General features: G+C 49.0%; 1 protein-coding gene across 1 annotated transcript in view; it reads right to left on the reverse strand.

Annotated features, from left to right (window-relative positions):
• Window positions 1-481: 481 nt before the first annotated feature.
• The window catches only part of Mbnl1 (muscleblind like splicing regulator 1), a 78,060-nt gene continuing 50,840 nt past the window's right edge, over window positions 482-27,701 (reverse strand). Inside the window, 9 exon segments of the mRNA XM_048347235.1 lie at window positions 482-3,837; window positions 5,633-5,706; window positions 8,709-8,803; window positions 9,512-9,547; window positions 13,271-13,424; window positions 14,316-14,369; window positions 15,484-15,741; window positions 21,407-21,468; window positions 21,471-21,606. Coding sequence (XP_048203192.1) covers window positions 5,650-5,706; window positions 8,709-8,803; window positions 9,512-9,547; window positions 13,271-13,424; window positions 14,316-14,369; window positions 15,484-15,741; window positions 21,407-21,468; window positions 21,471-21,606 — 852 coding nt within the window. The 3' untranslated portion in view covers window positions 482-3,837; window positions 5,633-5,649.

Consider the following 27,701-nt stretch of genomic DNA (forward strand, 5'->3'; position numbering starts at 1 on the left):
TATTGGACCTTTGGAATTCACTGGTCATTTGTCAAGGGCTACATCCGTGGGTTCCTGAAATGAAGAGTCCATACAGAAACCAGTCTTTCTGATGTTAAAAGCTCCAATGTACTGTTAATACAGTCTCCCTCCCACGCCTCAGGAGCTACGTCCTGGCTTAGCGTAGCTCGCGCATCATTTCTGATCTTTCTGAATCGAGAGTCCCCACCTGTAGGTTCTAAATGGATCTATTTTCCAGCACGAGTTGGGACGAGAAAGGCAAGTCGCATTCCTCTGAATAGAGACACAGTGGTCTAGAATTGGTAACAGAATGTTTTTCCCCTTGCATCACTTGAATTGCAAGCACAGTGTCAGAAGAGGGTAAGTTTTTTCAGGACAATGATGTGGGAGAAGGAAGGCAAGACAGACACGTCAAGGCGTTCACACTGATTTGGGAGTGCATGAGGCGTGCGAAACAACTATTCAATCCCAGACACACAAATACTTAAGAAAGAGAAGTTTTATTAGGGCAATTTCACTTTATTTTTCCATACAGCAAAGTCAACTACTGCAGTAATAATAAAATAAGCATAAAGCAAATTGCAGCCCAAGACAAAATACATAATTTTAAGCAACTACAAGCAGAAAGTAAGTTGTGATTACATAATATAAAACCAAGCATGTTTCTCCTTTCAGCAGAGGGGGGGCGGCACAGCAGACCTAGGCCGGCCAGTGGCACCCCGCCACCGAGCGCAGGAAGCCCGACACCGGCTCCTTGAACCCGCGTCCGGCGTCCGGACAACCGGGGGAACTCAACTGTGTTGGATTTTTGTTTTCACCTGCTGAAAGAACGGGATCCTACAGCAATTAAAAACAACCACATAACAACTATAGATACAGTGTGCTGTTTGGTTTGCCTGCTTATGGTTCTAATTTTTTTTTGAAAGTCAATACTTGTTTTGAACATTTCTCTTTGTGTGAACAATACTACACCAGTGAAACTGGCAGAAACTGATTTGAATATTATACGACCATAGTATAGTTCTTTCCCTCACTTTTGTCGTCGTTGTTGAAGTTTTAAACATGCAGTAGTTTTGAACAATGTAAGGACTATTTGATCCATGATTTGATCTCAGTGTTCAAAGCGCCTGCCGTTTGCGGTAATGACCTTCCAGGCAGGTTTGGCCCAAAGGAGCTTTTGACAGTCATGAGATCTTAGGAGGATGGCGCCATCTTTCCGGCTGAAAAAATCCTGGCAAACTACAAGCTGTCCACAAAAAAAGCAAAGCGACATGTTTGAAGGGGTAGAGTGCTAACTCTGTGCCTCTTTCGCAAGCAATTTTGCTCAGTCTGTCATTTTATTAGCCTTAACAAAACTCCTTGTAATTATAGACGTTTTTATTCAAAATAAGATCTTACTATTATACAGGTTTCTCTCTTTTGACTATATACAGAAGTGCAAAAAGTCAACCTTCTCTCTAGACTCTCCGACATGCCGAAGTGCAGCATAATTTACCCTCAAGAGTTTGCACACACGCTCTATTTCTCATTACGTAAACTTTGAGTATTTGGATTATCAACAGAAAGTCCCTTGTTCTATTTATTGATTATGCAGCTTATTTATAACAAGGCCTGATATTCAGGGATTTCAAAAATATGAAACAATATTTTAACATTTGAAATGGATACAGTAGAAAATAAATTTTCTTCTAATATCTAGGCTCTAGATCTTCTTATAATAACTAATTACAAACAAAATAAATCATCAAAATATTACTCAATTGTCTGCCAGGATTGCTGCAGCAGCAACAACTTAATGTCTTACTTAGCAATGATTATATATTTATAAGATATCCATATAAAAGATCTTTGTTCTTTTAATGAAAACTAGACAAGAACTAACAATGACTGACATTCTTATACTGTAATATTAAATCAGTAAAATATAAATCATTTAGTTAATAATATGAATGTTCATAGGACACTACATGTAATTCAAAACTAAGTATGTTATGAAGAAAACCTACTTTTTTTGTATTTTGAAAAATTCATCAGTAAAAGCTAATAAAACAATAGTCTATAAACTGAAATGGTATTCCATTGTTAATAGAAAAGAAAATCTAATAAATGTAGGAAATGAAAAACTACCTTTTAACAAGAAATAATAAGCAACATTCTGTAATGAACTAAACTACACTAACATATGAAGTCACCGTAACTCTCTCAACATGACTGAAATTACATTGGTATGGGTTCCAACCCGTAATGTCATAATCTAAGGCTTTAATAGATGCACAGTGCAATCAGTAAAATCAACACACCAGTCTTATATTAGAAAGCATTTCTCTCAAGCATAAAAACTTGCAGTAAACCTGGAAGTATGGAAGGTTCTACAACCAAACCCTCTCTTCTCCCACTCCTCACAAGAGTTACCAGTGACCTGGCCCCGTGCCAGTGCCCCTCCGAGCTGCTGGGCAGAGCAAAAATATCCTCTACAAGCTTCCACATCCAACCCACTAAAAAAGGAATTCCTTTGGACAATCCATTCTTAAAAACTGAATGCACATCTATTTTTTTTAATTTTGTAAAAGGCTTTCTAAGGCTATATGCAGTTAATCTGAACAAATCAAAACAAAAAAAATCACATATAAAATTCACCCATGTACTTATTAACCCACCCAGTTACTAGGTTAATTAAACATTTCTCATTTTCATATTTTGGTTTATCATGCATCTGATGACAGTGCTGTTCTTGTCTTTCTTTAGAGTCACTATTTTAAATGTGACTGTGAGGAAGCACGTGAGCAAACATAAAACCATTTTTGCAAAGCGTTTAGAGTCTTTCTGACTTGACAGAGGCTATAAATATAGAAGCAAAATAATTTCATCATTTTTTGTTACTGTGTCTCAGAAATGGCATATCCCTTTTGAATAACATGTTATATAGTATAGTATGCATAAATATTACACTAGAGTGCATTAAAGTAATTATATATTTTATATATTTATATATCTTATATATATCTTCAGTATGTGAGTTTATTTGTATTGAGAGTTTGTGTTGTGCTGTCTATTGTTACTGTAAAGTTAGTTTCGCCATTTCTGAGACAGCTTTGGTTTCAAAAAGAAAAAGTATGGTGCCCTTTGATTGATGAGAACTAGCAAGAAAGCAACAAAATGTGGCTCTGGAAATAATAACACTGAAGAAATAATACTCTAGCTCGATGTACAGTCTATGGCACTTCATGGAAATCCTTGACAACATGGTACTTAAAGCCAGGTGTGCTTTACAACAGACACAGTCGTGGTTTCGCTTGGCACATTCATCTGTCAGCTCCCTCCCACGATCCAGTACAGTAAAAATATTACTCTTAAACAAAAAGGACTGTGCATGCACTCTCTCATCTATAATGGCAATTTTAAATACAAGGTGCACCTTTGTTATTTGTAAACCTTGAAAGAAATAAACTTATTTTTTTTTTAAATTATACCTTGGTCTACAGACGTACCAATACATAATAATAGAGTCATGGTTACACCATAGTCTGTCTTTTCAAAATGGTATGGATACATAGGAAACTAAATAGGTATGCACATCTGTATGCATAACTCTGTGCTAGAAAAGAATGAATGTTGTTCTTTAGGACAGGAGTATCACCTCAGCACAAATATCGATTCAATGTACAGAGTGTACAGCGACAGTGTGCAGTGGCGCCGCGTGGTCTCTTCTTCCGGTTAACATGCACTAGTGATGTCGTGGGCTGAGGGTTTTGATGTTGCTCGAGGGTATATACAGTATGGCTAATGACCCCATCCGCTCTTCTAACCAAGCACACTGCCCTTCCTCTTCAGTGTGATCTGCAAGGGGAAAAAAGAAGCCAGGGTCCATGTTACAGCGGGCTGGCCTTCGTGGGCTGACAGACCCCCTCCACACCCCTGGTTCCGGCAGCGTCCACATGTACGTGAACACACTTAGCCTTGGGAAAACACAGAAACCAAGCCGGAGTGTGCCACACTCAATAGCATTGGAGAATGCTCTGAAGTTTCCCATTAATCAGCCAGACGTGTAAAATACAGTTGCAGCATCAAGGATATAATGCACCGTGGGGCACTTCTTGTTTAAACACCATCATTATGACATAACAAAATAGAAATGCAGCTTACGTCTGTAAATTTTAATCGCTTTGGAGGATGATTTGGTCTGCAGGCCTGTAAGTCTACTGGGATAAGTTCTGGTAAAAGTTCTGTAGTGTTTGGCTCACCTGGTGTGTGCTTAAAATAAAATGACGCCCTAAGTGATTAGTTTTAAATAATTCAAAGTCTGCAGGTTTTTCTTCCCTCTGAAGGCAAGAAAAATTAAATGATGACTTACGGCTGAGTGCCACTGGCTCACGCCTGTGTGTGCGTGTGAACTAAGGAATAATTCCCAATGAATTAAGTTTTAATTCAATATATCTGAGAGTTAAGACTTTTCAATTTTCACATCAAACCTATTCCCATCTCGGAATCTACATATTCAAATTGTGCTTTAGGAGACAACTTTTGAGAAGGAAAGAAATCGCCATTTGCCGACTTTAAAAACAGCTTCTATGTGGCAACTTTACCTGAAAATAGGCATTTTAAAGACAGCAGCACATTGTATAAGCCCGAGTACACACAAATCCTATGTTAGCTATTTCCTGATGTGTGGACGGTCTCTTGGTATTATTTTATTCAACCAGGGTTATTAGGAAGGAAAACAAAGTAGCTTTGTGCCTACAAAGCAAACATGGTGGACTGACTGGCAGAGCTGGCAACTTAGCTTTGAACATTCCCAAAGAAGCCCCGTTTTCAACACTTTGGAAGCTTTTCAAAACAATCGAAACGGCTTTGAGATAAGCCATGAAATGGATTACACGCGACTTCAGTAACTTAGCTTGCGCTGTGATCACCGCAAAGCTTGGGCAGCGCGGAGCGGGCCTCGGAGCTCCCGAGTGCTCTGCCTGCCCTCGTCTCCAGCGGCCCCGCCTCGGGTACACTGCCAGGGCCTCTGAACCTCACCGAGGCCCCCTTACCGGGAGCTGTCCCCTTGTGGAAAGCCGGGACTCACTCCTGGGGCCCTTCTTCTCAGAGCGCCCTTCTGGCCCAAATGCTTCCACTTCGACTGGGAAGAGCTGCTCTTCCACCTTTCTTCCATGAGAAGCAAACGTCACCTTCTCGTACTTTAACCGACGCTATTCTGAGATGAGCGACATCTTCATCTCATCGACGCGCGAACGGACGATGCAGCAGCACAAATTCATTTGCTAATGAGTTAATGTCCAGATAAACGAAGGAAGGAAGCGACCGACACTGGCCAATTGTCTAATTACCACGTTTGGTCGGAAATGCTGCTGCTGCTTCTAACTATAAAAATTGTGCTTCTGTGATGAATTTGTGCATACTGACTAAAACAAATCCTCGAAGAATGAGAAAAAGGCAACTTGGCCAGCAGCCAGACAACGCTTCCCAGGGATAAATGATGACATCTTAATTATAATTCCACATGGAAATTCCTTATAAGCCATCCAACCACGAACTCTTTATAAACACTTTCTCTCAAGTTCACGTACACCGCACAATGGCTACCTTTAAACAAAACCCACCGAGATCACGAATGGCGTAATGGACTTACTGTTGAATGCTGATAGCTCACATCTGGGTGACGTACTTGTGGCTAGTCAGATGTTCGGCAGATATTATGGGTATCTAGCAAATAGAAAATGATTTAATGAGTGACCCATACAAGTAACCCAACTACCAAGAGATGAGACCATCTTCATAGTAAACGTTTATAGAAAAACACGAGTCAGCTCTTGCTGACAATGCTACCCAACCATTGCAACCGCAAGTTAATGTAAAGTCCAGAACAGCAACTCATTTCTTTTCATCTTTGTGTTAAGTATTATTCTATAGTTGTTACCAGTTTGCAGGAAGACAGGAAAAACTACCACAAATTCATGCAGAGCAGTAATTGAAAAAAGCCCTTTTTGTTGGCCTACACACACGTGCGCGCACACTCACCCTGTGGTGTCAGTACTTAAAAAAAAAAATGATACACAAATCAGAGGAGGAAATGTTTTGCCTATTTTTGTGCAACCAGATTGCGAACACTTTCATCTGGGTTAGAGTGTCCAAATTCTTCTCTTCCTCCCCCTACCACCGGACTGAAGATACCACACAAAAGAGTGATTCAAAAACAAAGTTGTAATTCACAAGAATTGGGTGGGGGAATAGGGTTATTTCAGAATTTACTGAATCCTGACTGCATAGCTATTGTGTTTCGGTGAGCACAAAATTAGAGAAGTTGAGGGGAAGACGGTGAGAAGCCCATCTCAGTTCTCTGAGGTCCAATGGGTTGGGCCCCCCGCCCCGGGAGCCCAAAACACCAGCAGGGTCACCAGCATTCGTTGCCTGGCTGCGGGACTCTAAGAAAAGCTAGGCCTTCCTCTATGTTGACCTTTCTGCTGCACAAGGTCACTCGCTGCATTTGAGCACGTTTGATGGGAGGGCAGATCACACACAGGACTGATTTTTGTCACGGTTGCAATTGAGAGGTCCCAGCCTGACCGCTCTGATCTGCAGTCGGGAGCGAACGGTAGTCTGTCCCGCCTCAGTTGCGTGTCTCGGCTGACGGGTGTACGCGATTTCACAGCACTGGCAAAGGGCACAGAAGTGTGCTGCAAGCAGAACAAAGCCCCTCGTACCATGTTTCCTGCTGCAGGAAGGATGCTGCACCCCAGAGTGTAGAAGCCTCCAGGATGGGGGGCTGTCGGAGCATACCGGGGACCTTCAACACCAGCCGATGCAGAGGAAGGGCCCGCTCTCGTTTCTGCATGCATGCAGGCTGCACTTTGTGGTGTCAGCTACTCCCAGCATTGCTAATGTACTGTAGGCATATGCATATGGATGTATATGTAGATATAATATATGTGTGTATATATATATATCCACCTCCTTTTCATCTGTTTGGCTTGTAAAATAGTATGAAGACCCAAGACTATGCATGAAATGGTCACAGCGCAATGCAGAAAGTGTCCCTGCAACCCAGGTGCCCAAGGACATACTAAAATTGGCTTGGCTAGAGTTGTGCTTACACCAGCAATTCGATTGTCCTACGTGGCACACGCACGCGGCAGCTCCCGGTCAGCGGCTGCACTACAGTGGGTCTCTTGGAATTTCTGCCGGAGATGGTAACATACCACCGCGCCACAAATGCACCGGCAAGCGCTCTCGTAAAGGAGTCTGACACGTTACTGCCAGTCCAAGGCTGTTTTCACAAGCTCTGAAAAACCAATGACTGTTTGCCAAGAAACTTTGAGAGCTTGTCTGGAACTTTTCTTTTTTTTTTTTTTTTGGCCAGTCCTGGGCCTTGGACTCAGGGCCTGAGCACTGTCCCTGGCTTCTTTTTGCTCAAGGCTAGCTCTCTACCACTTGAGCCACAGCGCCACTTCTGGCCGTTTTCTACATATGTGGTGCTGGGGAATCGAACCCAGGGCTTCATGTATACGAGGCGAGCACTCTTGCCACTAGGCCATATCCCCAGCCCCGTCTGGAACTTTTATGATAAACTCATCTTGACAATGCTCTTGGCCGTCGTCAGTGGCTATGCTAACAGCCTGACGTTCACCGACGGCACGCGATACCCCAAAGAAATGAGGGCGGTGCTCCTCCTCGCAGATCCAGCGACTTTCTACCTGTCTGCCTTTCTGTGGGCTGGCTCAGCACTGCTACTTCCGAGGTCCACTGGCTCCATTCAGCCTTAGTCAGTGGGTCAGCGGAGGCCTGGCTTAGCTCATCTCGAGTCCCTGAGGAACTTGGCTTTCATGATGAACATTTCTGTACCGATGAGCCCGAACTAACTCTGCATTAAGATGACTCGACTTCAACCAGTATTTCCGAGAATATATTTTAAAACAAGATCAGAAAATGCTGGTGGATTTCTCTTTTCGCAACTGAGCAATTTTAAATGATCATTTTATTTCAAATAATTAACTTTTGTGTATCACCAAGTTTAAGTCTCTCAAGTAGGAGCCTTCGGCTTCAAAGTATCCTGCATGATTGATTGTCACCCTATAAACTTGAGTGGAAAATGAAATGACTCTCTATTGACTATACTTAGGTATCCTTGTTATGCTTCATGTATGTGCAACATTTATGCAGGACAATATAGAAATGAGGGCACTTGGAAATTAATCTTGAAGACGCAGATCTGCTTACTGAACTATCGCTTTACCTCAGACTCTGTTTACGAGAGTGGCCATTTGTGGCGTTTAAATATTTCCGTTTTCCTTAAGAATTTAGGCGAGAACTAAGGCACGGATATCCCAGACGTGTGTGTGTGTGTGTGTGTGTGTGTGTGTGTGTGTGTGTGTGTTGGCTTGTTTTTTAGTCTCCAATTGCTCCTGATTGGTCAAGATGCCTGCCCCCGTGGCGGAGGACGAGTGGGAATTGCTTGTGTAAATGTCGTTTTAGTAGCTTCAGCAGCGAGGCTGCGACGCCCCGGGAGCCCGTGGAAATGGCATGGAAGCGTCCGGCCGCTGGCCACGGAAGGGATGTGTAGGCCAACAAGAGGCGCGTCTCCGAAACCCCATGCTACGGAAGCACCCCGGGAGCCCTCAGGACCTCCAGGGGGAGGGCCGCGCGTGGGGGCGAGCCCGCCGAGCCCGGACAGGGTGGGTTTTAAGAAACAAAGCCGTAAATGAGCAAACCTGGTTGGCCGTGGCTGAGGCAGCGAAGGGCACACTTGTGGCAGATGTGGTGGCCGCGGACACAGTGGCTGGCGTAGCGCCGTGCACCATGGGAACTTTCGGAGGGAAAATCATATAAGCACACAGACAGAAGAGTGTGGCGACACGGACACCGGGCGGCGCGGGGCCGCGGGCACCGCGGCGGGCACGCACGCGACAGGACGCCACCAGCGAGCGGCATGCAATCGCAGCGCAAAGCGGGAGGAGGCATTCCAGGCCGGGGGGGGGGGGGGGGCGTGGCGGAGAGGGGCGGGAGGAAGGGGGGAAAGAAGAGGGAGGGGGGAGAAAAGCTTGTTACCATCAAATCAAGAAAAATCGACACACACAGGCTTAATTCGCTAAGTTAAAAACAAGAATTTTCTAGAGCGCTCGTAGTCAGACATTCGAAATCTAATCGAAATACAGGTTTCTACTTCATATAGACAGTTATCTGTTTGATTAGAAGGTATTTTTTTTACAGGTTACTATTACAAAAGTAAACAATTATTACTCTTATGAGACAGATTGCTTTTTTGTTTTTTAACACAGTAGAGCTCATAGTCCAATCAAAATCCACCAGCGGTGACTAAAGGAGACTATCGTGTGTATGGGAAACACGTGAATTGGCGTCAATTAAATAGGAAATGGCATTTAATTGACAGGTGTTAGTAAAGGGGAAATGGACTTGCCCAATAGGTCACGGTGGAAACTAACTGAGCAGTGGATTTTGAGGGGCTGTGAGCACACCATCAGTTTAAGAAAAATTCAGAAACAGCTGCACCTACCAACATTTGTAGCGGGTGTCATGCACAGTATTGAGCCTGCTCATCATGCATTGCAACAGGAAGGCGGATTGGAAAAGGGGAGAGAATTAAAACATCCCATCACACGTGTAATTAGGAAATTCATTTGAACAAAGAAGAAAAATTGTTATTATGGAAACAGTGGCTTGTAAACTGTCAGCACAATGAAATAATACAACAGCACAGTGACCAATTAGAGCTAGTCTCAAGTGAAGAACAAGAAGCCAGTTCAACTGTGTGCTGGTACCCTTGGTTTCCCCCGATTGCTACCTATAAATAAAACTATTCTGAAGAAGACTGAAACCTGCTCAATGCTTCCTGAAGGAATACTGCCATTTGTTTTAGTGGACTGTGGTTCCTAGCCACCTGGCCACTTGGCTACCTCTGACTGTGACACATGATACATTACTATTTTCTCTGGGTTGAAACATGTTAAATGAGGAGAGATATTTAATACAATAGTAAATAATTTAACGCACAACGTAATAACATCCCAACATTCTCTTCAATTCCCTTAGCTTTATATCTCTGTTTACTGCAGCAGACACACAGACAAGAAAGGCCCTGTGATGATTGATACAGGAATTTTACGTGGAAGAAAATAAAGGGATAAATTATGCATGAAAAGAAAGGGAGCTTCTCCTTGTTTTGGAATTCACATGCAGGAAGAGCTTTGTGAAGGGGATATGATTTAAGTTAGACTGCTTCCCTTGGTAAGTGGCAAAACAGGCACGTTTGGGCTGCTGGGGAGCTCCTCAAGACATACTGGAGTGGTGAATGTTCTACAATATTTCACACGCAAGAACTTGCTAAGGAAGTTTCGATGAAGAGCCCTGAGTGGGAGCCAACAAAGATTCGCGCTTCCCATGAGAAGCGCTTCCCCATGAGATTATCTTCAGCTCGTAGGTGTCAGGGTCCCAACTGACTTTGCGTTTCTGTCTGCACCTCTAAACCTTGCCACGTCCTGTTTAAGCACTAACAGCATCCGGGACGAACGCTGGTTAGGAAAGCACCTGCCCAGGCAGCCTGGTCAGAGACGGCTGTCAGTGAGAAACACAGCAGGAGCTGAACCTAGGGGCGGATGGGGAGCCCATCTCCCGGGCTGAGGACTAGGCTACGGGGCACTGCCCAGGCCCGCGGGCACCCCCATCACCTGAGGACCTTACTGAGGCCCCACGCCAGCCTCGGGGAGACAACAGCAGAAACAAGGCAGTAACGACAACAACAAGGAAGTTAACTGGAGACACAGAGCAAGCGCAACTGAGCACTGGGTCCAGATCTTTGAGAAACCACGACCTTCTAAGGGTAGGGCGGGAGGTCTGGGAATGGACGAGAGGAATGTCAGGTTTCAGGATATTAGAGCCAATTTAAATACTGCACAGGTGATAGATTTTAAACTTATCATTAACTGTTGGCCTTACATTTGCCATATTTTACCTCATGCATAATTAAGCCTGGAAATGAGCTAACCCTATGTGCTCTCTCTAAACCATACCCCCCTTAGGATTTGAATTTCTCTAATCGTCATTATACCCAATGCACACAGTTCTGAGGGATTCGCAACAAATGAACACAACAAAGCAGCAATGGAAACAGTCGCCAGGTGCAAAAACTCACAAACATAAAGACAAAATGCTGTAGGACCCATTTGCCAAAAGCAAACCCAAGTACTTCAATTCAGTTCAGTTACCGTGAATGGTACACAAAGAGCCAATTAATTTCTCCCTCCATTTTCAGAAAGAGGTAAAAATGAGCGTACTTGTGAATTTACATAGAAGAATGAATGGCTGTATTTCTGAGGAATGTAAGTTTTAATGATGACTTTTTAATATTAAATTTTTAATTGGTCTCTGCGGAAATGCGTGAAAAGAACCAATGTACAAATGGAAGGTATGCACAGCTGAAATTTCATGAGGGGGAAGGAAAGAAGAAGGAGAGAAGGAGAGGGAGAAGGAGAAAGGGGGAGGGGGAGGGGGAGAGAGAAGGAGAGGGAGAGGGAGAGAGAGAGAGAGAGAGAGAGAGAGGGAGACAGGGTTTGCAGTTTCAATTCCCACATGATAATTCAGGCCTACTTAGGTTTAACCTATGGAACACAACATGGGTACAAGGTGTTTTGTTTTCCCTTTTGGTGGTGGTACTGGGTCTTGAACTCAGGTAACTCCTGCCTCTTCAGCTTGCTTGCATGGGTGGTACTCTACCGCTTGAGCCATGATGCCTCTAGCCCTGCTTTTTTGCTAGTTATTTTGCAGATAAAAAGTCTCGGCACCTTTTCTGCCCAGGCTGGCTCCACATCTTGACCCTCTGGATCTCAGCCTCCTGAATAGCTAGGATTACTGGTGTGAGTCTCTGGCCCGGGGATGATTTAACATCTCCTAAAGATAATCTACCCTCTCACAAGCTCACAACCCACTGAAGGATCGAAACTCATGTTCAAAGCAGCTCCTGTGTTTCCACCGGGTATAATTTTACTCGTGCGTGATATTAATTCATGAATATTTATGTGACCGGTGACAAAATGAAACCTTTATGGTTTTCTATCATTTCTAAAAATCCTCAGCCTATCTTCCCTGAGCCTCTGGCCCTGGGCACAGAATATGGGGGGCTCGTTACCCTAAGCCAGAGGAGAAGCTCGGCAACCGTGACCCTGCGGGAGGGGGCAGAGATACAGGAGGGTGGGCCACGTGGGGCGCTGTGGCCTGCAGCTGTGGGGAGCAGGCAGGGAAGCCTGGAGGGAGGGGGGCCCTGAGGGAGGGTGACCCTGAGGGAGGGTGACCCTGAGGGAGGGCCCTGAGGGAGGGTGTGGCGGGCAGGAGTGTGGCCGGGGGAGCACACTCGTGGAGGTGTGACGGTGACCCCCCCCCCCCCCCCGCAGGGGTGGCCGGCAGTGTCCGGCGTGGGAGGTGGCCATGTGTCCCGGCTCGGGGTGGGTCTGAGGGCACAGGCTGGCCAGCCAGGCCGCTCAGGCCCGTGTGGGAGCCCGGGGGACACGGCCACAGCCCCGAGGGCTCCCCCCGTGCTCTGAAGCGCCTGGGACACCTGGCTCCATGTGTGGGGGGGGCGTGGACGTCACGGGGTGCACTGCAGGGCCTGCAGCGTGGAGTGGAGGCAGAGGGGTCCCGCCGCGGGGGGGGGGGGGGTAGGGGGTGGGGAGGGCAGGCAGTGCACGGGCCGTGCGCGGGGAGACCCCCGGGGAGGGGGGGAGAGGTCACCTAGGGGACACCCTGCGCTCCAGGCCGCGTGGCACGACGGGAGAATCACGTGATACCCACACGCGCTTCCCAGCCTTTCCGGTGCACCTGACCTCTGACCTCTGGCTACTGGGGCGGGGTCCGCGCTCCACAGGGGGCCAAGGGTTGCGCCCCGCCCCTCACCTGCCCGCCCCTCCCTCACCGCCCACTTACTAGCCCCGCCCCACCCATAGGCCCCACCCCCTACCGCGCCACCCCGCCCCTTCCTGGCCTGATCCCCTGCCCCCACTCCGCCCCGCCCCTTACCAGACCCGCCCCCCACCTGCCCCACCCCTCACCTCACTGGCCCCGCCCCTCATGGCCCCGCCCCACCCCTCTTGGCCCCTCCCCTGCCCCGCCCCTATCTTCCCCTCTCGGCCCCTCACTGGTCCCGCCCCGGCCCCGCCCCTCACCGCCCCGCCCCTCGCCTGCCCCCCACCGGCCCTGCCCCAGCCCCGCCCCAGCCCCGCCCCGGCCCCGCCCCCCTCGGCCCCGCCCCGGCCCCGCCCCTCACCTGGCGGGAGGAAGGCGGTATGCTGTTGCAACTGCATGTTGGCCAGGGCCTGTTGGTACTGGAAGATACCCGAGTTAAAGACTGCGGTGGCACCGTTGGTTTTCTCGAGAGCGGGTCTCTTTGGTAGCGGGGGGAGGACGGCCTGAGGGATGCCCTGTTCGGTGAACGAGGATAAAAACAAATGCCAGTAAAAAGAGAAAGAGAGAAAAGACACCAGTCAGTCGAGGGCACCGTGGTGAGCAAGCGAGCGCAAGCCAGCAGCAGAGCACTTAACTACCCGGGGGGCACAGTCCAATCCACAAAAAAAACCATAAAGAAAAAATAAAACAACAAAGCAAGATAAAAGCTCCGAGGAAGCATTATTCTGTCCACAACAAAACCCCCGCTAGTCAAGGCACAGGTGACGGGTGTGACGTAGGTCCCATAATGCTTCGGGCTTCCTGGGCGAAGCCACCGGCCCCAGGGAGGAGGCGGAGCCCTACCAGCTCCAGGAGGGCGACCAGGGCAAGCGGTGTGTTAGTGGTTAATCCTACAGTGGGTGGGGAGGCTGACAGGTCCATCGAGCCCTGCCCTGCCCTGCCCTGCCCTGCCCTGCCCTGCCCTGCCCTGCCCGCGCCCCGCATGCACCGTTCTGCAGCATGCACGCTTGCGTCCTGAGCTACGGCTATTCGAGGGTCAACCCTTCTGTCTCCAAGGGCATGCTGGCCGAACAGCTCCATAGACACGCGGTCAAAGATACGCCCTGGTGTCTGCCAAGGAGTTCTTTATCGACATCCTTAAACATTCCGCAGCGCTCTTAAGACTGAACGCGGGCTGCTGTGTTCCGGGGAGCCTTTCTCCACTGCAACACCATCGCCCTGGCTACGCACCCTCCTTCCACACTCGGGAGACCACACTCCGTCTTTCATTGTACTTTATGACTTTATAACAGGAGAAGGATTATATATACATATCTTAATTGGTAAAAACAAAACAAAACAAAACAAAAAAACTTGTATCTACAATAAAGCTACATGCCAAGCTAAAAGGTGAAAGGTCATAGTACCAGGTCAAAGGTTGCCTCGAGGGGTCGCTTCAGTGATTTGACAGCCGACTGAGTCTTAATTAGCAGGCAGCGAGCACATGATGGCAATGGCCAGTGGGGTTCAAGCGCATTAACATAAACAGCAAGCAGAGGTGCATCATGGGGGCAGCAGTGCATTTTGGGTAGGTGAGAAAAAAACAAATAAAAAAACAAATCATCGGAATGCCATATACAACGGGTAACAAGACTAAGCATGCACAATAAAGGCACTATCGAGATGTTATTGGGAGGTAACTCCTCCTTGTCGTTAATTACAAACGAGATACCTAACAGGGAAAAAGGAAAAGTGAAGAGGAAAGCAGAGGGAGTCTGCCTTCTGTATTTTGCTCAAGTATCCGAAAACAAACACAGGAAAGACCTCTCTCGGAATCATTGCACTGCCTGTCCAACTCCTGGGGGTGATGTTTTCCGTGACCGTTGTCAAGGTTAAGCTATGTGTTCTTGGAAAAGAGGGGACAGTGTTACAACGGCTAAGCACAGAAGGATGGGCTTCTTAGACTCAGCTACGAGGTCCCAGAACGATCGGCCCTACAAGTGTAGCACGGCGGGCATTGCGCTCCGTCCTGGGGGCTGTGGTCTTCCCTGCGTCCCACGCCCTGGCAGGGGAAAGCCTCCGTGGCCTTACAAGTCCGTGGCGCTACGGCGCTCGCAGAGACCGTCTAGAGCGCACGCAGGCGCGCCGCCCGGCCCCTGCACTGACTCTGAGCGTGTTGTTGAAGCAGTTCAAGGACACCGTTCCAGAGAGTGTTATTGTCAGAGGAAGGTAGGAGTGAGAGAAGAGCCCTGGTGTGTAAATGGACACGCTCCAGGGCAGACAGAGAAGCAGCCTAGGAGGGCAGTGGGGCTGAACCAGAGAGGAGGAGACAGGGTCTTTACCAAGCAGACATTTCAGAAGCCCTGGTCCAGAATAAGACAGAGAGTAAGGGTTAGGTCAAGAGTGGGAGCGACTGAACCGTCCTCGACACCCACGACCGGGAACGGTCACTTCTTTATGTTGGTCTGGGATACCTGAACAAACCTATCTTCGGCAAAAACGAGAACAGAACAGGTTAATCAACGGGCAGGCCCGGCGGCCGCGGGGGTCCCCCGTCCGCGGAGGGAGGGAGGCCGGGGTGCCGAGGCCACTCACCATGGCGGCGGCCGTGGCCGCGGCCTGGGCGGCGGCGGCCTGGTTGACCTGGTACTGGGCGGCCTTGATCTTGGCTTGCAGGTGTGCGGGCGGGTGGAAGTATTTGCACTTCTCTCGGGAGCACCGGCCCTTGATGTAGTCCATGCACACCGTCACCGTGTTGTCGTTCGTGTCGATCATGGTGCTGTCCGCGGGGTGTGCAAACCGGCAGTCATTCTCGCCCCGGTTGCAGTTGCCGCGCTGGTACTCCCGGCACACCTGGGGTGGGGGTGGGGGGGGAGGGGAGGGGGGAGGGCTCGGTCAGCGACAGGAGGGGGACCTGAGGGCTGAAACTGCTTTTTCCTTCCCCCCATTTTTACTGGTACCAGCGAGTGGCACCGGACCTCCATTGTGCCGTGACCCTAGAAGCTCACGACGTGCCCGGGGCAGACGCCCCTCCATCACCCTTCCTGATCCCTCCTCCCACCGTCGGCTGTGAGTGAATGAGGCAAAACGAAAACCCCACAAAAACAAATTGCGAGCCATTCAAATCTTCAGCGCGGCCAGCTCAGTATGCAAACTTTAACTCTGTTGCCTTGAGGAAGAAAATACATTTGTAGATGTGTGATCCATGGTAAGTCTACAATTACTTCTTCGAAAACGACATTAGTATACTAAGTATAAAAGAAAAACAAAAAAGGTAACTGTACAGGGAAGGAAGATAGCGGACACTATGTTATCAGAGGAACAAAGCCAGTGTTTCCAGAAATGAGATGGAGACACATCAAGGAGCACAACAGAAAAGATTTCACAGACACCACACCGTGTAGAGTGTTAATCGCATGGAAACATCAGACAAGTGGAATGAATGCAAGAATTTTTTTTTTTTTTTGCCAGACCTGGGGCTTGAACTCAGGGCCTTGGTGCTGTGCCTGAGCTTACTGCCACTTCTTGCTTTTTCTGAGTAGTTTACTGAGTTATTTCTCTGGGGAAGTGTAGAAAATCAAACTCAACAGCTTTGTACTCTGATGTTTTTACGAGTTGTTTTGATCACCAGAGAGTCGCTTGGTGGTTACTTATCGCAGAGGGGAAGAATGATTAGCCTGTGATTTTTCTGCTTTCTCTGTCTGCTGATTTTGCCATGACAATGGCAGGGGGAGGGGACAATGCTTATTTCCCCTTCATCTGTACTCCTGAATGAGAAGTCACTGCAAACCCCATCTGGGACAGTCTCCCCTGGGCACCACAAGAGGGCAATCTAAACACGGAATGACCACAAAACACAAACATAAACAAAAACCTCCTTTGAAAACACATACTTCAAGGAAACAGTTTCTAGTGTTTCAGATGCCTCTTTCAGAAACTTGCTCAGTGCAGACACTGAGCTCTTAAGCAAGAAACTGCAGCTTAAAAAGGGAAAGTTCCCTGAGAACTGTGTAAGTAAAAGGATGGTGTCAGAGTCTGTCCCCCGTACCATGCTTCAAGGCGGCTCCTAGAAGAAGTACAGAGTGTACACCAGTCTGTGGGAAGAGCGGTGTGGATGCTTCAAGTTAAGGAGATCTGGAGCTGCGTGAGACTCCTTAAAAATAATAATGAAGAGAAACTCTAAAGTTAATCCTTGCTGACGTTCTCTGGGGTCAAGGACACCTGCCCTCCTTCCTCTGGAATACAGTGAGACAGAGTGGCTGGAAATGTTGAAGCACTGTTGGTGACCACAGACTGGAGAGCGTCCCTTCAAAAATTCGGAAGTCTCAAAGCCAACTGCTCTTTTTGACTTTTACCTTCGTATTCCTTTTTTCCTGTTTAAGTTTCTCCTGATGTTAAGAACTGGGAGAGAAGAAATATACCGGCATGGCCACACCCCTATTATTTTAGCCTTGAGAAAAATAAAGACACAGAAAATCTCTTGGGAAGAGTTGTTCGGGGGGAGCTGGGAGCCAGAAGATCAGGAGAAGCCCAGTAAGTAGGAGAGAGGCACAGATGAACGGATCCTGCCCCGAGTGAACGGACTTGGAGGAATCTCTACAGCGCACCCTCCCGCATGGCAACCCAGCAGGGGCGTCTGGCCTTTGACTGGCGAATGCAGGTCTGGCTTGCTCATGTTCATTCTGGGAATGTCAAGAAAATTTTAGTCTATGCGGATCCCAAATCTACAATAATCTTTCAGATGTAGTTTTAGGCTAGCAAATTATAACTGATAAAAACTGCTACTAATTTAAACTCGTAATGTAAATCGGGATGAGAAACTGTAAGACCTACCCTGCAAATAATCTAGGACAGAAGATAAATTCCTGTCTAACACCCTAGGAACACTGCCGTTCTTTTCCTTCTTACTCAGTCTTCTGCCTGAACACATTTTCTATAATTACTACTTGGCAACGCTTTGGGCCAACAATGGATCTACGTGGCAACAGTGCCATACATTGCTATGCAGCAGGTTTGATGGTGACATCAGATTTCATCACCAAGTTTGTAATACTGTACATCTTTCAGAGGCTACACCTACCATCCCTATATTATAAACAATACTCAGGACGATAGGCACTTTCTAAGGGTAACTGTAGGAACAGCAGTAGCGGTTAAAGAAATTATGGAATTTTTCCTATAGCATGACAAGTGTTTTTCCAACCTAAATTAAAATGATGAGAGAGTTGGGAGTCATGCAAGCATAATAAGGTCCCGAGTTCAAACCATCACAAGAGAAGGAGGAAAGAGGAAGAAGAGGGAGATGAAGAGAAATAGAAGAAGGAAGATCAGAGACAAACACAAAATGTGACTGGGCGTCTCATGCCTATAATCCTAGCTACCCAGGAGACTGAGATCTAAGGGTCACAGTTCAAAGACCGCTCAGGCAGGAAAGTCTGTGCAACTGTTCTCGCCAATTAGCCACAAGAAAAGTAGAAGTGGCGCTGTGGCTCAAGTGGTAAAGCACCAGCCTTGCTCTAAAGAGCTCAGGGACAGCACCCAGGCCCAGAGTTCAAGCCCCATGATCAACACACACACACACACACACACTGTGGCTTAGTGAGCTAGGTGCCAGTAGCTGACGTTTGTAATCGTAGCTATTCAGGAGGCCGGGATCTGAGGACCACGGTTCAGAGCCAGCCCTTTCGGCAAAGTCCGTGAGATTCTGACCTCCAATAACCACCAAGAAGCCACAAGTGGAGCCACAGATGGCTTAAGTAGCAGAGCTCTTTAAGTCACACTCTTTAGTGTGGCTCAGTGAATAAGAGGAGATCTGTCTTATGAACCAGGTAAATTTACATGTGTCACTATGCAAAAACGGACAAGAAGTTGTTCTCAAAGCAAACATCAACACTTGAGTGACAAGTTTTGATGAAAACATGTAAACTCTAAATGTCCAGAGAACATATCGGTGGCATAACTCTAAACTTCAAATGGTCAACGGGAACACGAAGCAAGAAAAACTTTGCCAAGAAATGCGAGTCAACAAGTACGTCTTTTCTTGTTGACCAAGAGTGGTTCAGGTGGGGCTGGGGATATGGCCTAGTGGCAAGCGTGCTCGCCTCGTGTACATGAGGCCCTGGGTTCGATTCCCCAGCACCACCTATAGAGAAAACGGCCAGAAGTGGCGCTGTGGCTCAAGTGGTAGAGTGCTAGCCTTGAGCAAAAAGAAGCCAGGGACAGTGCTCAGGCCCTGAGTCCAAGCCCCAGGACTGGCCAAAAAAAAAAAAAAAAGAAAAAAAAAAGAGTGGCTCGGGGGATAGAGGCAGTCTGGGGTCTGAAACTGCACTGAACGCCATGCAATGTGCCACGAAGCTCCAAGACACAGACACTTCCACCACGCGGCTCTAGAGGAAGCAGAGTCTGGGCAGGAGGCGAACAGAGACCTGCTTCCCAGAGTCCAGTACTTTATCTCCTTTAATAACTATCAGACACACAGTTAAAATCCATCAGAACAGTAACAGAGCTCACAGACAGCAGTGAACCCTGCATACTCACGTCCTGAAAACCTAGAGAGAGCCCTGCCTGGCTGCCTGGCTTCGGCAGTGTCCTCTCCTCCTTGTATCTGGGAGACTAAGTCAACTACAGTGTTCAAAAGCAGGAACGGAGCCGATCGGATCAGGCAACAGAGGAACCCAGTCTGTTTTAATACTTTGCCCATTTAAAACTAATGATCAACTGTATCAGGCATTTATCGAATGTATTCACATTGCCTCTAACAATCCCCCTACCGGACTCTGGTCTTGTGAAAGCCTCACCGCGGCTGTGCCGGCTCCGAGATGAGAGCTTGGGCGGGCACCAGTCCGCGGTTTGCAGCGGGAAGGCCCAACATAAAAACGTGCTCCCAGGGACGGTGACCCATGGCTCCCCGTGTGTGCATATGTCTGCCTCATGCCATCAGCAGGGCAGGGGCCTTCCCAGGATTGCTTCCTTCAACAACCGGTTGACTGCCTCACCTCATTCATTCGCAAGTCACTGGACAGCAGTCACGGACCTAGCTCTGCTCTCCTGGGAACTCTTCCTGTGACACACAATGGGCAGCAGCAGGAAAGCTGTGAAGGAGACCTTGGCTTCCACCGGGAGGGGGGCAGAGGTCAGTCCCTCTCCAGGGGCAGGAGGACCCTGCACGCCCAGGGCTGCGGTGAGTGGAATCTCAGTAAGTGGACACTGGTAGAGCTGTGCACATTTATTCTGACTGTGGCAAGAGCAGGCAGGAAGAAAAGCGAGGCTTCCTTCCAGTCAAACGCCACAAAATGTAAGTGATGACAAGACTAAGTCTCCATTCTCTCACGGGTTTTTGAGTACCATGACCTATTAATACCTATTATTAATAATGAATTCAGTAAGGTTCATCCCAGACAGTCATTGTGTGCTTCATAATGACCAACCAACAACTGCATGTAAAGAAGCCAGAGTCAGAACCCAGAACTTGCATTGCAAGGGTCAGAGGGAGCAGAAATGCTCCGAAGACGAAGCATGAAATCATTTACAACACTGCAAGTTCCAGCAAGAGCAAGTTCCTTCGCATCCATTTCCCTACACTCAATTCCCTGGGAAAGAAAGTGATGACAGGATCTCATTTTTCACGACTGTGTCACACATGTGCCTGGTAAGTGGCTAGAAACATGCTGAAATCCAAGGCCTTCCTTCATGCGTACAATGAAAGTCACTGAGAAAGATACCGGTGCTTATAACCTCCGTTCCTGCTAAACTCACAAATTATCTGGGTCAATTATATGGACACAAGAGTTTGCTTTGCTGATTTCTCAGTAGTTGAACCCTGCATGGTTTCTCAAGTTCTATCAGAGAAAGAGGAAAAGGGGGTTTAGTGCAGGGTGGGCACCTTTGTTTCCATCTCCATCTCCATCTACAACTGCACATGCCATTAATTCTCCACCGTGCTGAAACCCTGGAAACCACTCCCAAAGCAGGCCTGAGAGTTTCCATTCCTTCCTCCTGCAGCAGCAGCCAGGGGCGTACCTCCGCCTCCCTCGGCGGCGGGGCTCACTCGCCAAGCCGCCTGCTCTGAACGGGCTTTCCCCAGCGCCCACTTCACACAGCTACCTGGCCGGCTCAACGGCACTACCGAGCGGGCTCAAGAGAAAACGTGCCAAGGCCAACGACAGCATGCTTCACGTGAAGGAACTCGCGTTTGCCCTGTCCTTAGGAGAAGGGCTCAATCGACTCGGCTATTACTCTGGATCGCGGGCAGCAAATGCGTAGGAAGTACTCGCTCCAGGCGGGGTGCATCTTTCCAGCTGGGAGGTAACTGCCATCGTGGGCACCAGTGTAAAGGACCGGCAGCCAGAGGTCACAATTGTACACATGGAGGTGACAGCCGTGCACACGTACATACGCACAGTCGCTCTGGCTTCGTGAAGCCCTTCTGGCTGCAGAGACGCTGCAAAGGCTGAGAGAATGCGACCTGCGGCGCAGCCCGGGGGAGGCAGGACCCGGGGAGACAGCGCCCACCGCTCACCTCTAGTCTGTCGGTGCGCATCAGCTTCTGTGCGGCGGCCGCTGCTGCCGCAGGCACCGGACGCCAGGGTTCCCCGTCACCAGCATGGGCGCTGTGGGCAGGATCTCAGCAGGAACCAGGCTTGGGGACACGGGCCCCAGGTAGGGGTTAAAGGCCGCAGATGCATTGGTTGCTAAGCTCGGTGCAACTGAAAACATTGGCTGGAAAGTACAACACAGAGTGCGAGGTCACAGCGGGGCCAAGGTCAGCAATGATCAATATTATAATAGATAAAATATCGATTAGACCCTCTAGAGTGATGCATAGAAGCCTATATACTTGGGATTTCCTTTCTAAACAATAGATCAACCATCCAGGGCAGAAACCAGTCTCCACCTTTGTCCTATCCAATCTAAGATCTTGTCGAGGAGAGTTTCCATAACTGCTGAGCTGGATATAATAGTGAGCGTGCTAGCAGGCTGCAGGCGCCCCGTTACCTAAATACAGGGGGCTCCCACACTTAGCCGTGTTTGTTTATTGTTAACAGCGTGAACCGGTGATTCGTCTCCTTGGCACGTGACCAGCGCTGATGAGGGAGTCTGCTCTGTGGTCACTTGCTGTCTTGAGACTGTGAGTGTCACAAAGCCTGTCACACCCATGTGCGAGACACTCGAGGGTCGGTTGGTCCACGAGGGACAAAAGGTGTGGCAAGTCTGCACAGAACATCCCCAAAGAAACGCTACCGAAATGTTTCAGGAAATACATAGTACTGCAAGACAGAATTCCTGTCAGAAATGCTCTGAAGGATACGTGCCGTCCCAATCTGTTGGCAGAGATGTGTGCGTGTGCGTGTGCGTGTGTGTTATAAAACATGTTTGCTATCGAGTAAAATGACTGAACCTGAAATCTACATTAACAATTGGTTTGCACAGTGCAACAGAACACAAAGAGAATTACAACCCTTCAACCTGTAATGTTCTAACCACAATATGTGTCCCTTAAAATTAAAAGCAATAAGACGCCTAGTAACAAAATGGATCTGGTTAGGTTACACGTTAGCAACCTACTCTATTTGGTGGTAAGAAGTGGATTCGCAGAACATCTTTGTGGGGAAAGGGGCAACTCGGCACGACGGGAAAGCCGCAGCACGGCCCACCACCTCGGAACCAGGCCTTGCGCCGTGTCAGAGCCACACCGCACACACACACACACGCACGCACGCACACACACACACACACACACACACACACACACGAGAGGAGGGGGGAGGGGGAGGAATCACCCAGCCCAAGGTAGCCATCCCAGACGCTGGCCTCCTGCTCCAAATATTAACAGCCAATCACCTATCCAAAACTGGACCGGGGCGGCCTCTGCCCCCAGAGGCCGCTCAGTTCTTCTCTGCCCTCCACTGATGCCTTGGTGGTACAGGACGAGGCCTGACCTGTATCGATGAATGTATGCTTATTCCAGAAAACTCGGGCAAGCGAGCTCTGCCCCTCGCTGCCAGACAGTGTACGAAGCTCCAGCCCTCTAAATGGGAGATAAAAGAATTACCGAGACACTCAGCCAAACGACTCGAAGATCGTGGGGGATGGAAGGGGCTGGGGTCATCCCTCTACACTGCTGGTGTGCACCCACGTAGCACACTCGGGATGCTTCCTTCAGAAAGCTGCGATGTTTACGTCACTTGTACACAATCCATTAAAATTACTTAGGATCAAATTCACAAATTTATTCAGAAGGAAGAAAGGCATTCTTGCTTTAATAAAGCATGACAAATGGGCCAATAAAATACAGCTTTGTTACATTCCATCAAATAAACACACTAAAAATGTACAGATGCCTATAATGGAGCTGTTCCACATTATAAGGAAAATAATCCTTAATACATCATCTTCCCTCTGAACTGCTTTCTATAGACGTGTTATGTAAATTGGCTTTCGGACGTATTTTAGCACAGAGGGTCTGAATCCGAAGCACTCGAGGGCACGTTCCCCAAGCACAAGGCACAGAGGCTTTTAGAAACTGAAAGCATCAACCGCTTGGCCCGCATTAGCTGACGTGGCTCCCCATCACGCACCGCCATTTGCTGAAGGTGCAGTCTGTAGCGCCAGCTCTCCACGTCGAAACTCGAGCCCAGAAAGGCTGCAAGGTAAAGAACTAAGGACAACGCTCACTGCTTTTCAACCTCGGCACACTTTCCGCAGCCCTTCTGCGGCATTGCTTCCTCTAAGAACTCCCTGAGGAGGAGGTCGGGGCTGAGGGTCAGAGGGCACGGCGTGAGAGTCAGATCGTGAGTCCGTGAACGGCCACACCTCACCTGGGCCTGCTTTCCATTCCCTTCCGTGGCTCCCAGTGCCGCAGTCTCAAAGACGGTCGGCTAGACAGTGCCATACCCAAGCAGCCCCCACGGGGCCGTGTATAACGCCACGTGCCACCCGCTACAAGCTTGTGGTCACGATTCACAGGTATCTGTGCCGCACCCCGACAGGTCCTCCGCCGAAGGCCTCTGCCAACGCACAGCCTCAGCAAGAGAAAAACAAACTGCAAGTTTACTAATTCTGATGCTCTTTGTGAGGTTGTTTGTTTTAAGGGAGCCATTCTGCCTCCATTAAGGTAATCAGGCTTCATTATAAATGAAAATGTTATTCCATTTCACATCATGACCCTAGTTAACTACATAAACATGGTTATGACTAGTGATTCCCATGTGTTGTTTGCAAGTGTTGTGCTCCATGCTGGCCCTGTGGTGTTGGGGATCGTTCTCCTCTAATATAAATTTGTAGGGATTGTTTTTCTCTTCTTCCATTTTTTTTTGGGGGGGGGGGGGTGGGTGGGTGGGAGGTGGTCAGTAGGGAAAGGATCCATTTTTGTCTCTGCTCAATATCCAGAGCACAGAACAATGTGAGCTCAGCACAAGGAAACTTCACTGAAGGAATGCTTGGCAGATGGGAGGGTGGATGGAGGGATGGACAGATGGATGCATGGATGGAAAGACAGATGGGTGGATGGGAAGGTGCTTGGATGGACAGATGGGTACATGGATGGATTACAGGATGCAGGGAGATTCTTAGACCCATTTTTTAGATAAAAAGCTCACCAAGAGCGTGTGAAGACAGTACCCAGAGGACTGGGCAGATGGCCTGCCATTTACACACAGATCTAAGTGTCTAGCCTCATATGGTTCTGAGATCAGCGGCTCTCACTGAAAGGGCCAGATACACATGCGAATCACCAGCACACTTTGAAGGGGTGAGTGTCCTGACTACTCCCACCTGAGAGCCACCGAGAACGGTCCCTGCCACCGGAGAGGTGGCGGTGCTCCGCTGAGAGCACCTGGGTGTCACAGATCTCACGCACTAGCTGCCCGGAAACATGTTCACTTTTCTAAGGAGATGTGCCCCTCACGGTCCTCTCCATGTGAAGATGACGTTTCCTTCACACGCAAGGAGACAGAGTTCTGCCTCCACAACAGGAAGCTTCCTCCTCCTCAAGTCTCCCCAGCCTGCGGCCACCACCAACTACAAAGGGGCTCCTCCCATGCTGGCTTCCCTGGAAGCTCCCACTGACACATCTACCCTGGAGGCTCTGTGCTCAGCAACCACCCCTCCTTGCCCGCTGTACTGAAGATTCCAGAGGACAGGCTATAGCCTTGGGCAATACACACACACACACACACACACACAGACACAGATATATACACAGACATTTGCACAGAAACAGACACACATGGATACACACACAGATGCATACATATACACACACATAGATGCATACATACAGACACACATACAGAGACACACACGGGCACATATATACACACACAGACATACACACATACATACATAGACACACAAAGGAACACAGACACACAGACATACAAACAGACAGACACACAATGCAGACATGCTATTATATGTACGTATAAATCAGCTGGTCTACAAACAAGCTCTCTACAATTAAATTCATGTATTGTGGATTTGGATGAATGGATGGGTGGATAGATAGGTGGCTGTATGGATGGGTGGGTGGATGGGGATGGGTGGCTGGCTGGATGGGTGGGTGGCTGGGTGGGTGGATGGGGGGTGGGGGTGGCTGGATGGGTGGCTGGGGGGGTGGGGGGTAGTGGATGGTGGCTGGCTGGGTGGGTGGCTGGTGGGTGGGTGGGGGTGGGGGGTAGTGGATGGGTGGCTGGATGGGTGGGTGGGTGGATGGATAGATGCATGCACGGATGTACGAATGGACGGATGGGTGGACGGGATGGATGGATAGAGAGCAACTCAACACGATAAGGAAGCATTTTACCAGACACTCTGGAGGAAGTGCCGGTGCCCGCCACGAGGTGGAGACACGGGAAAGCAAGCACCGTAGGTGTAGCAGAAGTCCAGGCGTTCTTGCAGCGCGTGCAGCAGGACTGCAGTCAAGCCGGTCAGAGCAGTGAGGCCACTCGGAGCCTCAAAGACTCTACGCCGTGCCTTTCCCACTCGCAAAACGCAGAGGTGTCACAGGAGGGACGGGCCTCACCACAGCCAGATGTCCGTCCCCAGGGAACAGTGCTGATAGATAACTAGGCTCAGCACTGCGACCCCTTCTGCATCCCAATGAGGGGCAGCAAGGTCAGATCCATTTTTACAACCTTGCTTACACAGAGCCTTCCGAGGGCGATGTGGAGTGCCTGGGACTGCACAGAATTTTCTGGTACCTTCCGGTTTGGGGACGTGGCATGTGATGTAGGGCTGTCTAGATTATGGGCAGGTTGCTCTTCTGAGTGTGCACGACAAAGTAGTACTGATACTAATAGTAATGGCATTAAGGATGCAGCACTGGTTTGCTTTTTAAACTTAGATGATTACAGCTTTCCTTTTTTAATGTGGCGATACTGGAGTCCAACCTTAGCCTCACAAGCGCTTGCCAGGAAGGTGCTCTACCACTCAAGTCACCCCCCACCTAGTGCTTCTATTATCTTCCAACATCATTATAATCAAAAGAGAAAAACAAATTGGTTAGCATTTTCATTAGAAGTGACAGTAGAACTAATGCCAACAACTCTACAAATAAACTCGATTATTTACTTCCAATCAATCTTTTCTCATCTTACAGTATCATGACACTACAGGATCTTGCATGGGGTGTGTTTACAGCTTTCCTCCACATGCTGAAGAAAGTTAGAGGCTTCTATGAGTCACCCACAAACCTGGAGCTGCTGGGTGGCCTGTCCCCAATAAGTGGTCCAAACAGAAACGCTGGAACCAGGTAAGGCTGGGTTCAAATCTCAGCCCTGAGACTCCCTAGCTGGGAGACCTGACAAGTTACTTAAGTCTCTGACTTTTGGCTTTAACTCGAGACATGACCTACTTTGGAGGATAGTTGTAAGACTGTAAGACACAGAAAATGCTGAGGTGAGACCAGCAAATGCCCTTAAAATTGTATTTGTCTCAAATGTGATTCCTCCTTTTCATCCTTGGCTTGGTGCAGCTCATGACACGCTAACAAAACCTATGACCGCAGGAACGCTGTCCTATAAATCCCCGCTTTCGCCAAGTTTTCCCGACGTCACGCTCTGAGTCATAAACGTAGAGCCCCCCCCCCCCCCCCCCCCGCATGAGAGCCTCGTAATGTGGCAGGCGAGGAGAAGCCAGGCCCGAGGGCCTGCGGCTGGGAAGTGCCAGCTGGTATGCGTCCACACCACGCCGCGTTCCGGGGCGCAGCCGCTCTCCAGGACTGGGTGCGGTCTCGGTGACCAGCTTGTGTCTGGCCCCAGAGTATGGTTTCTTTGTTCTTCTACCCTTGCTTCGGTCTTCTATGAGCAAAGCTATGAAACTCTGCCAAGACATTCTTTCCTCCACTTGGCTTTTTATTCATCAGACGATTGGTGCTCACCGTGCTGGATGCCTTCTAATCTGCTTAGATTTCTGCCTCGGCACCCCTCCCGTGCCTGCCACAGGACCGAGGAGGAGGAGGGGGAGGGGGAGGGAGGAGGGGGTAAGGAGGAGGAGGGGGAGGGGGAGGGGGAGGAGGGGGAGGAGGAGGGGGAGGAGGGGGAGGAGGAGGGGGGGAGGAGGAGGAGGGGGAGGAGGAGAAGGGGAGGAGGGGGTAGGAGGAGGAGGAGGAGGAGGGGGAGGAGGAGGGGGGGAGGAGGAGGAGGGGGAGGAGGAGAAGGGGAGGAGGGGTAGGAGGAGGAGGAGGAGGAGGGGGGAAGGGGGGAAGGGGGGGAGGAGGAGGAGGAGGAGGAGGGGGAGACGGAGGGGGAGACGGAGGAGGAGGAGGAGGAGGGGGAGACGGAGGGGGAGACGGAGGAGGAGGAGGAGGAGGAGGA

Source organism: Perognathus longimembris, chromosome 5, assembly GCF_023159225.1.
Source record: "Perognathus longimembris pacificus isolate PPM17 chromosome 5, ASM2315922v1, whole genome shotgun sequence".
NCBI classification, from domain to species: domain Eukaryota; kingdom Metazoa; phylum Chordata; class Mammalia; order Rodentia; family Heteromyidae; genus Perognathus; species Perognathus longimembris.